General features: G+C 55.0%; 3 protein-coding genes across 3 annotated transcripts; 1 reads left to right on the top strand and 2 right to left on the bottom strand.

The window, feature by feature from the left end:
• Positions 1-573: 573 nt before the first annotated feature.
• Positions 574-4480, bottom strand: J4E83_003732 (uncharacterized protein; the record flags this gene model as incomplete). Its single annotated transcript, XM_049330665.1, has 2 exons — positions 574-4368; positions 4418-4480. The coding sequence occupies 2 exons, from the start codon at positions 4478-4480 to the stop codon at positions 574-576; spliced, it is 3858 nt and encodes a 1285-aa protein (XP_049190082.1).
• Positions 4481-4946: 466 nt separating this feature from the next.
• J4E83_003733 (uncharacterized protein) lies at positions 4947-11218 on the bottom strand (the record flags this gene model as incomplete). Its single annotated transcript, XM_049330666.1, has 2 exons — positions 4947-5593; positions 5641-11218. The coding sequence occupies 2 exons, from the start codon at positions 11216-11218 to the stop codon at positions 4947-4949; spliced, it is 6225 nt and encodes a 2074-aa protein (XP_049190083.1).
• Positions 11219-13398: 2180 nt separating this feature from the next.
• On the top strand, positions 13399-13902 carry J4E83_003734 (uncharacterized protein; the record flags this gene model as incomplete). Its single annotated transcript, XM_049330667.1, has 2 exons — positions 13399-13718; positions 13770-13902. The coding sequence occupies 2 exons, from the start codon at positions 13399-13401 to the stop codon at positions 13900-13902; spliced, it is 453 nt and encodes a 150-aa protein (XP_049190084.1).
• Positions 13903-14968: the final 1066 nt, after the last annotated feature.

The raw sequence follows: 14968 nt of genomic DNA on the forward strand, positions 1-14968 counted from the left end.
TGAAAGGGAACACAACGCAAGACACACACCAACCACAGCAAAGTCATAAAACGCTTCTCCACAATGTTTAATCCACGCTTAGTAGTGAGGCAAAGCGCTTGTGTTCAAAAGAGATGGAATGAGACAAATGTAGCTAGCCTTCACCACAATGATAGGGCTGACGCCGCGGTAGCGTCTTGAGGTTCGGCAAGTGGAGAGAGAGTGCCGATGATATACCCTGTCGTGTCCCCAACTTTATTGCGAGTCGGCAACACAACAAGATCCGCCGACTCCATGCACAACAATCCACGATGCTTTACACGGGCTACATTCGGTGTCGTTGGGCCATCGTTTGATCTGCTGCATACATGTCGGTAAGACGATCATTTCGCACTCCGATGTCACCGATGACCGAGACTACTTGCATTTACGAGATGTACCGGCACGTTCATGTCGTTTCCTAGAGTTCGTGAAGCAGCGAAATGGATATCTACATTCATTCGGATATCAAGACTACATAAAACAACGTGACAACACCTCAACGCCTCTCCCTTTTTACCATACTACTACCGTAAATGCATCTGCTCATCCCACCTACTTCGGCCCACTCCACTTCCCACTAGGCCCATTGCCCCTCCCTCTAAACCCACCACCACCACGAGCGCCGCCCCTACCCCTTGGACTCCTCATCTTCTCGACTCTTCCCTTGCCTCCCCTACCTTCCCCACCACTGACATTGCCGCCCCTTGTGCGTTCCTGTCCTAGACCACGCCGCTGGCTCTTTTGGCCGGCGCCGCCGCTCTTCACGCCACCCCTACCCATTCCAGAGCCGGATTTCGCCTTTCGCACTTCTTGCCAGTCTGCTTCGCCGCCGTCGTCGTCCATGTCCATTTCGTCGTCTTCATGTGTGCGCTTGTTGCTGAACTTAAGACGGCCTTTTTGACCTTGCTGGGCGGTGTCGCGACCGCGGATGGCGTCTACGTAGGCGTTGATGCCGGCTTCCAGAGATGTGTTCTGATCGTCGATGTCCATGAGGACGTCTTCGTCGGGTACTTCGTGCTTCTTGGACTTCTTGCCCTTTGTCGGGGCGTCCTCGTCCTCGTCGCCGATGATGAGCTTGCCGTCCTCGTTTGTGCGGGCGTTCATCTTCTGTGGCTGTTTGCGTTGGCGCAGGGGTTTCGTTGAGGAGATGTTACCAAGAGCGTTCTTAGAGAGGAGATCAAGCGGCTCATCCTCGTCTTCGATGATGTATGTGTTGCCGCCCTTTGCGCCTCCCCGCTGTTGCTTGCTCTGGCTCTTGACGAATTCGTCCTCAGAGTCGCCATCGCTCTCTTCGCTTTCACTACCGTAGACAGCCTGGTCGTACTCGCTCTCAAACTTGCCCTTTCGCTTTTCGGTGACCTCTTCACCATCCTCTGTAGCTTGTTGCTTCTTCTTCTTGCGCTGTTCGCGTGTCTTACGGATGTTGGTGATGAGTTTGCGGTCTTCGACAGGTGTGGCACGCTCGACTTCTTCTACGCCAAACTTCCGGACCATTCTTTCGACGATATGCTTGACCTTGGCTTTGAAGTGCGCCTTGTGTTCGTGACTCCAGACCATAAGGCTCTTCAGCAAGGTGTTGAGACGTGGTCGTACAAGCGATTCTGGTAGCGTGATAACCTCGACCTTGACGAAGCCGAGAACACTGCGTACGATCTCGCGGTTGGGGTTTTGAAGGAAGATGTCCATGAGGTCGCAGAGGTGGGTAATGGACTCCTTAGAGATCTGAGCGTGGAACTGGTAGAGGATGCGAGTGACGGCGGTGATAGACGCAGAGATCATGTGCGGTGTAGTAGCAGCTAGACCGGCCGACACCATGGTGAAGTACTCTTCAAGCGAGGCCTCAACAGTTGGCGCATCGGCGGGCATGTTGGGTACCTTGGCTTGCACAACCTGACCTCCTTCGGCCATCTTCTCACCCATAGCGACAAGCAGATTGTAGGCTGCCTCTCGCGCCTTCTCGTTTGTCTCTTTGGCAGAGATGACTACCTCGGAGAGAATGGCGGGGATGAAATGCAGATCGCTCTGAGGGAGGGATTCGATAACTTGGTACAGCGCGTTGAGTCTGTCGCGTCGCGCAGGAGCGGAAGCCTTCTCCGCGCTTCCTAGCAACAATTGTTGCAATTCACCGTTGCGCTCCTTCAAAGCTTCCTTGCCCATCTCGGACTCCGCAAGACGAGGAATGAGCTTGTATGCCTTCTTCTGCAGCTGGGGCTCGTTCTCTCTGTTGATCATGATTTCGGCCATGCGGAACAGTGAGCGGTAACTATCGCGTGGGAGGTACAGGGCGATCGTGATTATGAGATCCATCAGGGTGTGGCTCATTGGCGGCATCTTGTTGGGGCCCGTCTCCTGCTTCTGCTTAGCAGCCTGCGTCTGCGAGCCAGGCTCGGGCAAAGAAGCCTCAAGGTTAGATGCAACTCGCTCAAAGGTCTCCATGAGCTCGCGCTCGGGTATGATGCTCAGGTAAGCGTTGATGGTCCGGAGGATAGTGCCGCGATACTGTGGCAGAGTCTGGCTGTAGACGTTGAACAAGACTGCGAGCATGTTGCTGGCGAAACCGGCTAGATGCTCAAGGTTCTTCTTTGCATCGGCCTTGGATATCCGGGCTTGCGCGAGCAGATCATCGTCAGACTCCAACTCCACGATCGCCTTGTTACTATCAACCAAGTTCTGAAGAGCCCGGCAGACATCCGTTCGTAGATCAGCCTGACCGTAGAGCAAGTTTGCCAGCATTTCGCAGAAGCTCTGGTCGAAAGCCTCAACTAGGTCCAAAGGCAGGTCGCAGTATCCGGGAAGAATCGACCAAATCTGCTGTACAACTGTCTCGAACACTTTGATCTCCATTGTCTTCTCTTTCTCGCCGTGATCAATAACCTTCTGGTACAACTCCTCGCTCAACGGCACCATCTCGGTTCTGAAATGGGCCAGCTTGGTGTTGTGAACTGAATCGCGGAGAAGCGGCAGCATCCAAACTCTTCCGGTTTGGCCTGGGGGTGGACGCGGTAGGTTCAAAGGAAGAATGTCCAATACAACATCAGGGCCCATTGCGCTAATGGCTCTTGAGATGACTGAATCCGCCTCCTTCTTGCCTGCAAAGCTGTCGTTACCCCTCAGATCTCCAACCACCTTCAACACAGGCTTCAGAATGGGGTCTGAGCGCCACCTGAGAGTCTCAAACATGGCAGATAGCACGCTGAAGACCTCCATCCATGCCGCCTGGTATTTGACGCTCAACAGATCTTGCGCAATCTTGGCCACCTTCTCAAGTGTCTTCTCGTCGTATACGGAGGGCTCGAGGACGACGCTGTCGGGGACGAGGTTTACGAGGAAGGAGATGAGGCATTCGGAAGCGGAAATGCGGATGTTGTGCGACGAGGATGTGAGGAACTCGGCGATCATGGTGAATAGGTCGGGTAGCTTCATGAATGTTTCCTCTGGTTCAATTTGCGCCGAGACTTCGTATCCGCGCGAGATGACTGCTATCCACGGGGGAAGTAGCTGCGAGTCGTTCTTGGAGGGCTGTAGTTCGGAGATGACCTCGAGTAGTCTGGGAAGCTTAGCAGAAGCCAGTTCGTCGGCCATGCCGGCGAAGATGACCTCGAAAATCTCGAAAGCGGCCATGGTCAAAAACTCGTTGGTCGACTTGGAGATGTTCAGCAACAGCTCGCACAGCACGTCGATCTTGCTGCTCGGCCAGCCACCAGACGAAGTCGCAATCGTCTTGATGAGCTGTAGCGCGTGGATCAGATCGGGGTCCTTGTTGTCCACGTCCTTCTTTCCCTTGTGTTTCCGCGCCTTGGCGGCTGCCTCTGCTGCGATGTCCTTGAGCATCTTCTGGGCTGTCTCAGCGCACATGTCGGCTGCCGGGTGGTCCAGCGCAGGGCTCGGCGGCGGGTTCGCCAGCACCTTCTTCAATGCTTCTTGCGCCCTCTTCCGCACTTTCGGCCTGTGGTCGACGGAGATCTGCAGCAGACCCGCGACCGCTCTGCGCGGGCTGATGGTCGTCTGCGGCAGCTCCCAGGCGCGCGCATCCTGCACGACCAGCAACGACTCGAGACATCCTATCGAAGACCGGATCAGCGGCGCATCGGCGTCCTGGGCTGTGAGGGCGGGGGCGAGGTTGGTGAGGATGTCGGTGAACTTGCTTCGCAGCAGCGGGGCGGGGACGTTGGGGGTGACGAGGTCGAGGAGGTAGATGGTGGCCGTCGCCGTGTCCTTGTTGGCGATGCCCTGCTCGGTAATCTGGCGGCCCAGCAGCGACAACAGGGCAGCAAAGTAGGCCGTCGGGGTGAACTCTGACTTCTGCTGGCGGAGCGTGTCTTCAATGGCCGAGAGCAGCACATGCGTCTGGAATGGTTAGGCTACAACGGCGCAGAAAAGGGAAAGCGCGACATACGTGCTGCTGGCCCTGCAGCTTCGGGCTGTCCCGGATCTTGGTCAGTCTCTCCTCGAGCGACATGACTTGGTTGTTGTTTCTAGTTGACTGCGCTGCGCTGCGACATTTCACATTTTCGGCCTCGAAACTTTTTGACATGGCAGGGATCTTGCCGCACGCTATCGATAGCCCGCACGGCCCCCAGACCCCACCGGCTCCACCGCCTTCACTCACTGCACCCAGCACCCACGTCAGAGACATCGTGTCGATTCAACTGTATATTGCAATCGCTGGCTTTTCGCAAGGTATCATGCGCTAATCCGCACACGAAGACAACTAGGGTATAACAAAAACATCGCCCCTCCTTGTACAAAATATGCGTGCCTCGCAGGTATCCCCGTACGAATGTGCCCATCGAACCCTTCAAATCGCCGGTAGGCCCCCTATAGTCCCAACTCTATTGAATCCAAAGCATTAGACAACGCGCAGGCTGCCGCGAATACAAGACAAGCGTCATGTGCAAAAGTGATTAAACAAAGAAAATAAAACTCTACTCCTCCACCAGGGTATCATCCACGCGTCCCCGGACACTGCTCTTGCTGCTCTTCTTCGAGATGTTCATGAAGCTGAGCCTCTTCTTTACGCTGTCGGTCCGTGACGACAGCGACTTGTCGCTCTTCTGGCTCTTGATCGTCTCTGGCCGCTTTAGGCTGGGCTGTCGCTGGAGACTGCCTTCGCTTCGATTTGGCGTAGACTGGCTGGGGAAGCTCGGTAACGCCTCTGGTTGTGGCGAGCTTGGCGTATGGTTGAGGAAGCTCAAACTCAGACGGTTCCTGGTATGCGTCTCCTTGCTGCGACTTCGTGATGACACTGTCGTCGAAGTGTCATCATCCACCGATGGCTTGTCAGCCTTTGCTTCCTTCTCTTTCTCCTTCTCCTTCTCGGGTTCACCCATGAGGAACTCCTTTGTCAAGAAGGCTAGACTCAGTCGCTTCTTGTCTTGTCGCGAAGCCCGACCGTTGAGTGCCGGTGAGGCACCCCTGTCACCGTTGACTTGACTCTGATCGGGCGTGGGGCTGGCAACTTGGGAGCGGGAGGTAGCCGCTGCAAGCCATGACCCGGTTGGCGAACGTAACGTCGGGGCCATGTTCGGTGGCAGAAGCGTGGATAGTTCGCGGAAGAAGGCCGATTCGAAGCCTAACATAGTTAGTTACCAATCAAAGTGTAGTGAAGACAGTACATACGCTGCGTGAGGTCTGACTTCGTGGCTTGCTGAGCAGGCCTCACGTACAACGACAGGCAGCGGCGGATGACCAGAGCGTAGTCAATCAGTGCAACCCGCAGTCCGTTCTCAAGCGGGTTCGGCTGTTGCTTCTCATCATCGTCTTCCTCATCATCTTGTGCATCCGCGGGTGGAAGCAAGTCATGGTAGTTTGCAACGCAATCTTTCGAGTTCGTGTCCACGGCGTACATGAGTTCTTGCGTCAGTGTGTTGAATGTCGTGTCGTCACCATCGGTAATTCGTTTCTCAATAGCAAGCAGCTCCCCGGTCTTGCGTGATGTTCGCTCAATGGCCATTTGTAGGGGTGTGAGCATTACTGTACCAACCGCTACAATCTCGCTCCTCCGCAGGATTGTAGGGAAGTTCTCCGCTGTTGTGTAAAGAGTCTTCTCCGCGCCGGCGTCCCTGGCGTTGACAGTGGATGGTGACCGGCGAGAGGCTGATGTGAAGTGCGATGGGCGAGACAGCAGGTAGTAGTCCTTGACTGACTGGGAGACCTTGGCTCGTTGATAGATCGGATGAGTCAGGTCCTTCTGTGGGCTTACAGGGTAGATCTGCAGGTACTGCCCCTCCAGGTCTTGCCCGTCACCGGGGTTCACGATTTGTGCTGAAGGGTGTTGCTGTTGCATTCGGTCCGTGAAAGATGCCAACCGGTCGTTAGCAGAACCCTCGAAGATGAATTGCTTGTCCCGAAGCCCTGGTGGGAAGCCCAAGCCCTTGTATACCACGCGGAAGTAACGCGGGTTGGAGCGCTCGCCCTTTGCAATGTTCTCGTGGATTTTCGCCATAGCATGCTGTGTCCTGGCCAACTTGGCAAAGTCGAATACATTGTGCTCGTATTGCGCTGCAAGCTCCGTGTAGGCGGCCAACGCATTGTTCCATGACTGTCCAGTCTCGTAGTGATCGATCATCTGGAAGTAGAGCTGTTCTTTCCGCTCGAACGCAGGCTGTGGCGGCATGCTGGGGTCGGTGAGCGGATCTGTGGTCGAGTTCGGGTCCCATTCGTAAAGCTCGGCGTGCAGTCTGAGCGCAAGACCTGCCTCGGTGTAGTTTCCTGCATCCACTTGCAGTTGCACTAATTGATGCACATAGCGGATGTAGATGTCTTCCTTTTGCATGTCTTTCAGGAACTCCATAAGATGGAGAGTGTCCATAATATGGAAGACTTCGCCAGCCGCGTCCGTGCTATGCACAGCAACCAGGAGGTCCAGGAGTTCATCGATGGTCGAGATAAGGTCCTTCAAAGCGGCGAGTAACGGTTCTTCCGGATCTTGGGCAAGAGGCTCGAACAGTTCTACTAGCTCCTGGATAAAGTGCTTTTGCAGAACCGCCTCAGTCAGATGTTTGGTCTTGAACAGGTTGTCCAGGCAGTCGATCATCTCCGCTTGTATGAGAGCGAGGTCTTCGCTCAGCGTCCACTCGCTGATGATCATCGTTTGTAGAACCTCGATGGCTACACTGCGGAGACCCTCATGCACGCTGAGGCAGAGTTCAACAATGGGTGCGACGAGGCCTGGCACATATTGCACCTGGAAGCCGCCCATCTTCTCCAGCCCGTACTGGCCCTTGTCCTCTGCACTAGCCTCCCAGCCAATCGCTTCCCAACTGCGTTGTAGCAGATCTGCGCCATGTTCGCGGACATCGCCAGCAATTTTCCACACTGCGCGTCGCTTCTGCTCCGGGAAGGTCTCCAATGCAAGAGCGTCGCTACCGACAAGTTTCAGTAACGCGTCAAAGAACGCTCGCCACAGCTCTGTGTTGAAGCTGTCTGCCTCGTCGGGAAGAGGGAGGAAAGAGTCGTGGAGGATATTGAACAATTTTTCCAATGCGCGCATGGTAGCCTTGTGGTGATAGATGTGCACACTGAACCACGAGCTAGGGTAGGCTTCGCAATCCAGAATGGAGATGTAGACTTGCAGTACCGAGAACAGAAATTCTGCTGTTTCTTCCTTGGGTAATTCCGGGTGCAAAAGTGTGGGAAGACTAGACATTGCCGCAAGTACTGCCGATATCTCTGCCAGTGCTTCATCGAATGGAGTTTCAGCAGTCGCAGCCCGCGACTGGAATGGATAGCTTGTTGGGAAGAGAAGCGAGAGTGTCTTCTTGGCTGGTCGGGGGGTTGCCTGAATGGCGCGATATGAGTCCACAAGCTTTGGCATGTATTCACAAGCTTCTTTTCCTAGCTCTTCGACTTGCGACGCAACGACAGAACAGCAGAGACGAACTTGGTCCTTCCATTGATCGGTGACGGTCTCCACTCGACCCCAGTACGGGGCTAACCACTGGACAGTGCTTGTCAGAAGCATGCGACGTACTTCTGGAGATTTGAATATTTGGAGACCGGAGAGATGGTGGATCAGGAGAAGCTTGTACAGGATGAGCTTTCCCTGCACATTTGAGCAAGAATCCAGGAAGCCAGCCGTCAGCTTGAAGACCTCAGTCGCTGGCATGCACCCCTCGAGCTCCGGAAGCCAGGAATGCAAGTTCTGTACAAGGAGAGTCTTGGTACCGATGAGGACGGGCGAGGGGTTTCCCATGAGAGCCTCTAATGAGGTGAAGAGTACCCTCATCTCCTTGCTGAACTGAGTCCGGTCTTTGATGCCAATACTCTCTTCCTTAACCTTCTGCTTTTCTCGCGCATTGACCAGGAATTTCATGATGAGGTTGCCGACCTTGAAAGTTGCGCGCAGCCGTCGAGAGCTCTCGGAATCTGTAGGCTTGGCGAGCAGTCGGCCCAGACTTTGCATGAGACATGATGTAACGAGAGAGTGGAATGATTTGGTCCGCGCATACTGATCCACCAATGGCTCAAGGTTGAACCGTCTGTCGTGCACTATGCCCAGTACAATGACAACAGCATTGAAGACGAGATCCTCGTACTCATCGCTTCCGGCATAATGGCTTTGTATAGCGAACAGGGCGTCGAACACTTCGCTCAAGAGCTTGACGATCTCAATCTCCGGAACGAAGTTGAAACGGCGCAACAATCCTACAAGCTCTCCTGGCGGCTGTTCCTGCCATTTGATGAGACCGAGTATGGTCGGATCTTGGGAGTATCGGGTACTACAAAGGAACGTCTTGACGTGGACAGATGCCATTGGACCCATGACATGGTCATCCTTCTTCTTCGCACTCCAAGGTAGGCCAAGGTATGCTCCCTTTCCAGCGATCATGCCTGAGGTGTATTCGTCGTATCTGTACAGCGTCAAAGCATGGTCGCCATCGCGGGCGAAGGCATCCTGGTTCCAGAGGGGCATCCAGCAAAGCGCAAATGGAAATCCGGGGGCATCGGCAATGCTCATAACCAAGTGTGATCCGGGAACATCCTGGGGGTCGATAGCAAGCCGGACTGTCGCGTTCCATCCCTCGCCTCGCTGGGCTGCTGTAGTGCGCCATGCGGTATGGCCTGCACTGTTAGTTGACGGGTATATGCACCCCTCAATGCGCTCCCCAGAGCTCTTACGGACCTCTATGGTAAGCTGGAGGTTGGTCATTTGAGAGGTTTGGATTAGCGGGACAGTGCCAGTCTTTGGGTGGGCCAGAAAGGCGTTCTTTGGGAGGAAAGGCTCGACGAGCGTGAGGTAGATGTCGCTGCGTGGCTTTGTCGGAGCCCCCGAGAAACCAATCTTGCGACACTGCCTAATGTTGTGCAGCATCGTGGGGATCTTGGCGATGAGGCCCTCGGCGTCTGCATGGACGAAGGCTTTCATGTGTATGGTAAGTCGACTGATAGGCGCGTTCAGCTTGTATTTGCCGGTGGCGCTTGGGTATATTTCTGGCAATACGCTGTCCCAGCCGCCATCACTATCCAAGATATCTTCTCCAGGTGTTGCTGTGCTGTACATCCTGACGGTCTGATCGGCCTCTGACCGGGCTTGCAGTATCTGATTGACAGACACCACACCGACTGCGATGGATCTCTTCAGCGTCTTCTGGTCTCTTGACAAAGCGCGGGCTCGCGTGCTTGCAGTCGCGGAAGAGCCTGGTCTCGCATCGGATGTCTGTGTCTGTGATCGGGACTGTTCGAGGCTCGGGCGATGGCGTTCATCCGAAGAATCTGTGTTTCGTGATTCGGTGTGTCGCGAGTTTGTTGACTCCTTCCGCTTGGAGCCGAACATGACGCTGCGCCTTCCTCCCTTGATGCTGCCCTGCTGGGAAGGCTGCACCGACCCCTTGCCTGGCGGTGTGTCCTTGCCCGTGCCTGCCTTCTCGGCTGCAGCCGGCGAGCGAAGTGGCTCGTTTGTCATCAGCCTGAAGACAAGATACAGAGTAGTGCCGGATCCTGCGCCCTCACCAATGTCGGTCAAGCTGAGATCCACAAGCAGTGCGCGCAGTTTGTCATTGCTCAGGGACACGGCTGATCCATCTCGCCCAGTCAAGTCGAATGAATACGCCTCGGAGAGTGGTTGTGGCGCTGATCCCGGCGTCTTCAGGCACAGGTACATGCTGATTTGAGCCGCGCCATTGACGACGTCTCCCGTCACATGTTTCAGACTGACGAACAAATGGTTTAGGTTGTGCTCGTCGACATGGGCTGTTGGTCGGCTGTCCAGTAGGCTCATCATCGACTGCAGTTTTGTGACTTCGATGGCCGAGTCGTCGCCCGTCAGGATGCGGCCGCGCTGCGAGGGGCTCCGTACGATGACGTCTCCGCAGAGCATCTTATTGCCTGCCACAAGGTCCCAGACGGTCGCCTCGCGTACCTTTTCCAGCTCCTTGGCCGTGAGAACCTTGTGCAACAGCTGGCGGCGCGCCGTGTCCAGGCGGTTCACTAGCCGTGACATCTTGTCCAACGAGCCATACTTGCGTGCCAGTAGCAGCTCGTGCACCTTTGTGGAGTGCCATTCGCGAAGGCAGGAGGCGATCTCGTCGACCAATGGCTCCTGGGCGGAGGTGGGTGTCTCGTCGCCAATCTTCAGCATCGGTACTGGCGCGGGCGGTCGTGGAGCGGTCGGGTCGGATATGGGCGAGAGCGGGAGCATCAATTGCTGCAGATGCTCTTCGCGCGAGGTCCACTGCGAGTGGGTGCTGCCCGCGCGCTTTCGGGCAGACCTGTGGCGTGAGAGTGGGCGGGCCAGGGACGAGGGCAGTGCAGAGACGGCATCCGTCTTGGAGGCTCGTCGCGCATTCGGGCCAGAGCCTTTGGCAGAGGGAGAGGTCGCACGTGTGCTTTCGGTGGGCGTGACGATGCCGTTGGTCGGATGCGCGTAGTGGCTGCCACGACCCGAGTCGTGTCCAGCGTCCTGGTTCGCCGTGTCTTTGCTCTCGCCCAGGACTTCACGCACCTCGACGCACGATCGCGGGAATATGCCAGAGAAGACGCGTGCCTCGAGTGTCTGGCCCTTCACGCTCGTCAGGCCAGCCAGCAGCGAGGGCGGCGCAACCAGATATCCTCGATACCATGATGCATCCTGGCCGCCCTGCTCAATGATGTACAGCTCGTCACCGATCTCGAGGGGCAGGTCGGCGGGCGACGAGGGCTGGAAGGGGTATATGCATATTGCGAACGCGATGCGCGGGAGCGGTCTCCAGCTCGGCATGGCACCAGACGTGTCGGGCTATATTGGGGGGAGTCGGCGACAGAGCATCACGAGCAGTCGACGGTAGGATGTGTTTCGGGGGAGCTCTTCCAGAGAGTTTCAGATACGGGTGTTGGAGGGCGCGCTGCTCAAGGTGCCCCTGATGAGATTACCGAAGGAAATCTGGGGATATGTCCAAAACCTTATTATGGTAAGCGGGGCACGTCCGACGTTGAAGCAGGGCGAGGGTGATTACAATGTGGCTGTAGTAGTCTAGGGCAGACGGTCGCGTGCAAGAAGAAATTATGTACAGCAAACAAAAGTTTCGACTGCGCAATGTTGACAACCTTCGCTGCACCGTTCGGTAGCAGCCGTGCATGCAGGGCGCTCGGGGCACAGGCTTCGTATCATCACCAGCATGGCCCTGGCCTCGAGTGTTGGTATCATCATCACTCGACGCGTTCCATGTCATAGCGCCCAATATACGCGCATCTCACATGCATCGGCCCAAGATTCCGTCGCCGTGTCCATCTGCAACAGGACATCTCAATCTTGGAATCTCGCCGTTTTCGAACCACGTTGCCAGAAGGGAAAGGCAGGGGACGCTACAGCCGGTGTTTAATTGGTGAATAACCTTTGATGCACATCTCCCGCCTGTCTTGGCTTCATTTTGGGCCAACAACCTTCCAAAGCACGTGCGTCTTGCTTTTAACTCCACACCCGGCCAACGTTCATTTCAGACCAGGCAACGGTCCGAGCTCGCTGGATACTTCTCCTACATGACACGAACTGCGAATCTGTGTTCTGCAGTCGTCAGTCTTCCAGCCTTCCAGAATAGTCAGCACGCGATCTCCGCGCACAGAGCCACGAGGTGAAACCGCGACGGTGGAGCCACCTCCGATGGGGCTGCACACGCCGCAAACACGCGCGCGATGTGGTGTGCCATCATTTGGCTGTATGGCGGTGCACTAAGCCAGGCACTTGCCGTTAGGGTACATTGCGGCCACAGCGTCCATCACACGACCGTGAACGCATCCCACCGACCTTAACACCGTTGAACGACCATCGAAACACCGAGTTAATGGTCCACTCAGAGGAAGTGGATCACAGTATGGTGCCCGAGGACGGCGAGTGCCCTCCCACTTCACACGTGTGTCGTAAAGGAGTATCAGTGGGGCTACAGGCTTCGGAACCTGGGCCCTGGGAAAACTTCTTACTAAAGTCGGGCTCTAGACGCTCTGATCTACATTAGAGCTTGTCAACGTACTGAGGAAATACAGATCTGCTCTGTACACGTCTGTACTGCAGTAGTCTGGTCGGAACAGTCCCGAGTTCTCCTCTGCAGTCTACGTACCCACTTTGGGATCTTGGGCCGCGAAAGAGACAGACGTATAGTGTAGGACATGGTCGTAAGTATGAAGATCAAGAAATACGCGATTTGCTTTTCCGTCAGGAAAATGTTTGACAGCACTTACTGACAGAATGTACTGACCCCATGTCGTGAACACGCCAGAGGTTCAACTGTTCATCGGCTTCGAGACTGGACACTGGAAGGACAAGAAGGTCCAACAAATCAGCGCAATCGAGCTCCCTAAGTACAGTCGCGACAACGTCGGATCTAGCTCTACGTGCATGCCATCCGCTCCGCGTTGCGGGCCGGCGCGCGCCTATGGACTCAAACTTGCTCATCTGGCGGCACCACATCTGCGCATCACGGTGCCTGGCGATCTTGGCCGACGTGCTTCTCAACTCTCTTAATGATGGTTCAGACCCAGAAAACACGATCTTGTATGGTCTGACAGCTGACAGCTGACAGCTGACATTTTCATCCCCACTACAAGAGTAATCCCCCACGTTTTTCACCCTTCTTTCCATCTGAAACGTTCATACAAGCTGTTCTGCCACGAGTTATATCGATCGACACGGACACAGACATGAACATGGACATGCCTTCGGCCACCTCCGCTGATGCTCACGCAAACCTCATGGCATCCATGCGTCCCGGGGCATCAATGTCAGCAATGGACATGTCGGGGATGGCGTCGACCTTCTCGAGTAGCACCCGGGTCACGCTTTGGTTCACAGAATAGACGACGACAACAACGGCGACCTACGTCTTAACGATCTTCTTCCTCTTCTCCTTGGGCATCTTCAATCGTTTTCTGAGTGCTTTCAAGAGCCAACTGGAGAGAAAATGGAGGATGCAACAGCAGGCCGAGAGCGCACCAGAGTTCATACCCAATACGGAGAAACTGGCCAACCACAGTGCCCGTGGCCACGCAAGACAATGGAGCCGTGCGCTGCGACAACAACCTCTCGAACTGGATGAGAAGGACAGAGAAGAGATTGAGCCTTTAAGCCCAGTCGTACCACAACCAACTGCGGCGGAGGAGACTGGTACTACACGGGGCTCGACTGCATCACGCAAGATGTTTTGGGTAGCGCAAACCCCTTGGAGTTTGAAGAAGGATGGCATAAGCGCTGCTTTGGAGTTTACTCGAGCATTGATCGGCTACGTATTGTACGTTCGTGAACGAAACCTTTGAGAGCTGGGATACTAATGACACAGTAGAATGCTTGCTGTTATGACTTACAACATTGGCTTCCTGTTTGCTGTCACGGGAAGCGTACTCCTCGGCGAGATGGTATTTGGGCGGTACACACGGGGCTCTGCAGGTCTAGCTGAGGATGGCTGTCATTCGTGAGCAGCAAGCGACTTCGAGCTGTGGGGGAGAAGGGTTCACCTTTGATGTGCTATCTTCCTCTGTCAACAAGGCAAGCAGACTACGAGTAATGCACGACAGCGAAATCCATGATTTGAGGCGTGAAACATAGAACTATGTTTCTAAAAAGCTGTGCAGAACGTAAATGGGAGGGATGTAGGCTTGCGTCTCCAATCTCCATTCTTAGAAGAGCAGCCTGATCCTGGGCAGAATGGAACGTTGTCAATTTAAGAATCTGTTATGCGAGATCTGTCACCTGAGAATTGTGGTTTGTGACTCGTGTTTCGTCAATTAGGAAACGTGGAGTCGCTCATCCCAGTCGCCTCGCCTTCCTCCATTCGGCAGCAGCCACCCGGCATCCGACGAGGGGTATTTCAGGCGGCGGTCCTGTTGTGCTTGACACCGAGAAAGACACTCACCACAAATATTAACGCAACAGCTCTGCCTGACAAAAGACCATGGAGGTAAGTACAAAATCTCGTCAGTCCACCGCGTGTGCACGTGCCTTCGATGCGTCGCGAAGGCAGCCGCAAGGCAGTCGACGAGTAACCATCTAGGATGAGAGCGACTGACTTCGACAATGATTGCTCATCGCATCGCACTCGCTGACTGATTCTCAGGCCCTTCGCCGTCCGGTTGCGCAGATAGCGTCGAAAGGTACTATGGCCAATCCCCTAGCTCCCCTTCCAGATGAGCTCATCCTGGAAATATGCGAGGTATGTTATGCTCCGTGTCTTTATCAGTACGTTCAAACGATAAGGTTCCTCGTACAAGCAGATGTGTCGCATATACTAACGTTTTTTCTTCCTCGTATAGCGCGTTTTCCCGTGGGATGGATCCGAGCGATCGACTTCTGAACGAGCCTCAGCAAGGCCTACCTTTTCCGCTCTTGCTAGGACTTGCAAGTACTTGTATCCCTTCGGGATGCGGTTTTTCTATGAGAGCTGTCATATCCCGGATCCCGGAAGCTCAGGCGGCCTCCTCCGCACATTACACAACCATCCCGAGATGGTCTCATATGTTCGCGAGATATTGATCGGCGGATTCT

The sequence above is a fragment of the Alternaria metachromatica genome (assembly GCF_023757995.1).
Source record: "Alternaria metachromatica strain BMP 0045 chromosome Unknown scaffold_6, whole genome shotgun sequence".
NCBI lineage: Eukaryota > Fungi > Ascomycota > Dothideomycetes > Pleosporales > Pleosporaceae > Alternaria > Alternaria metachromatica.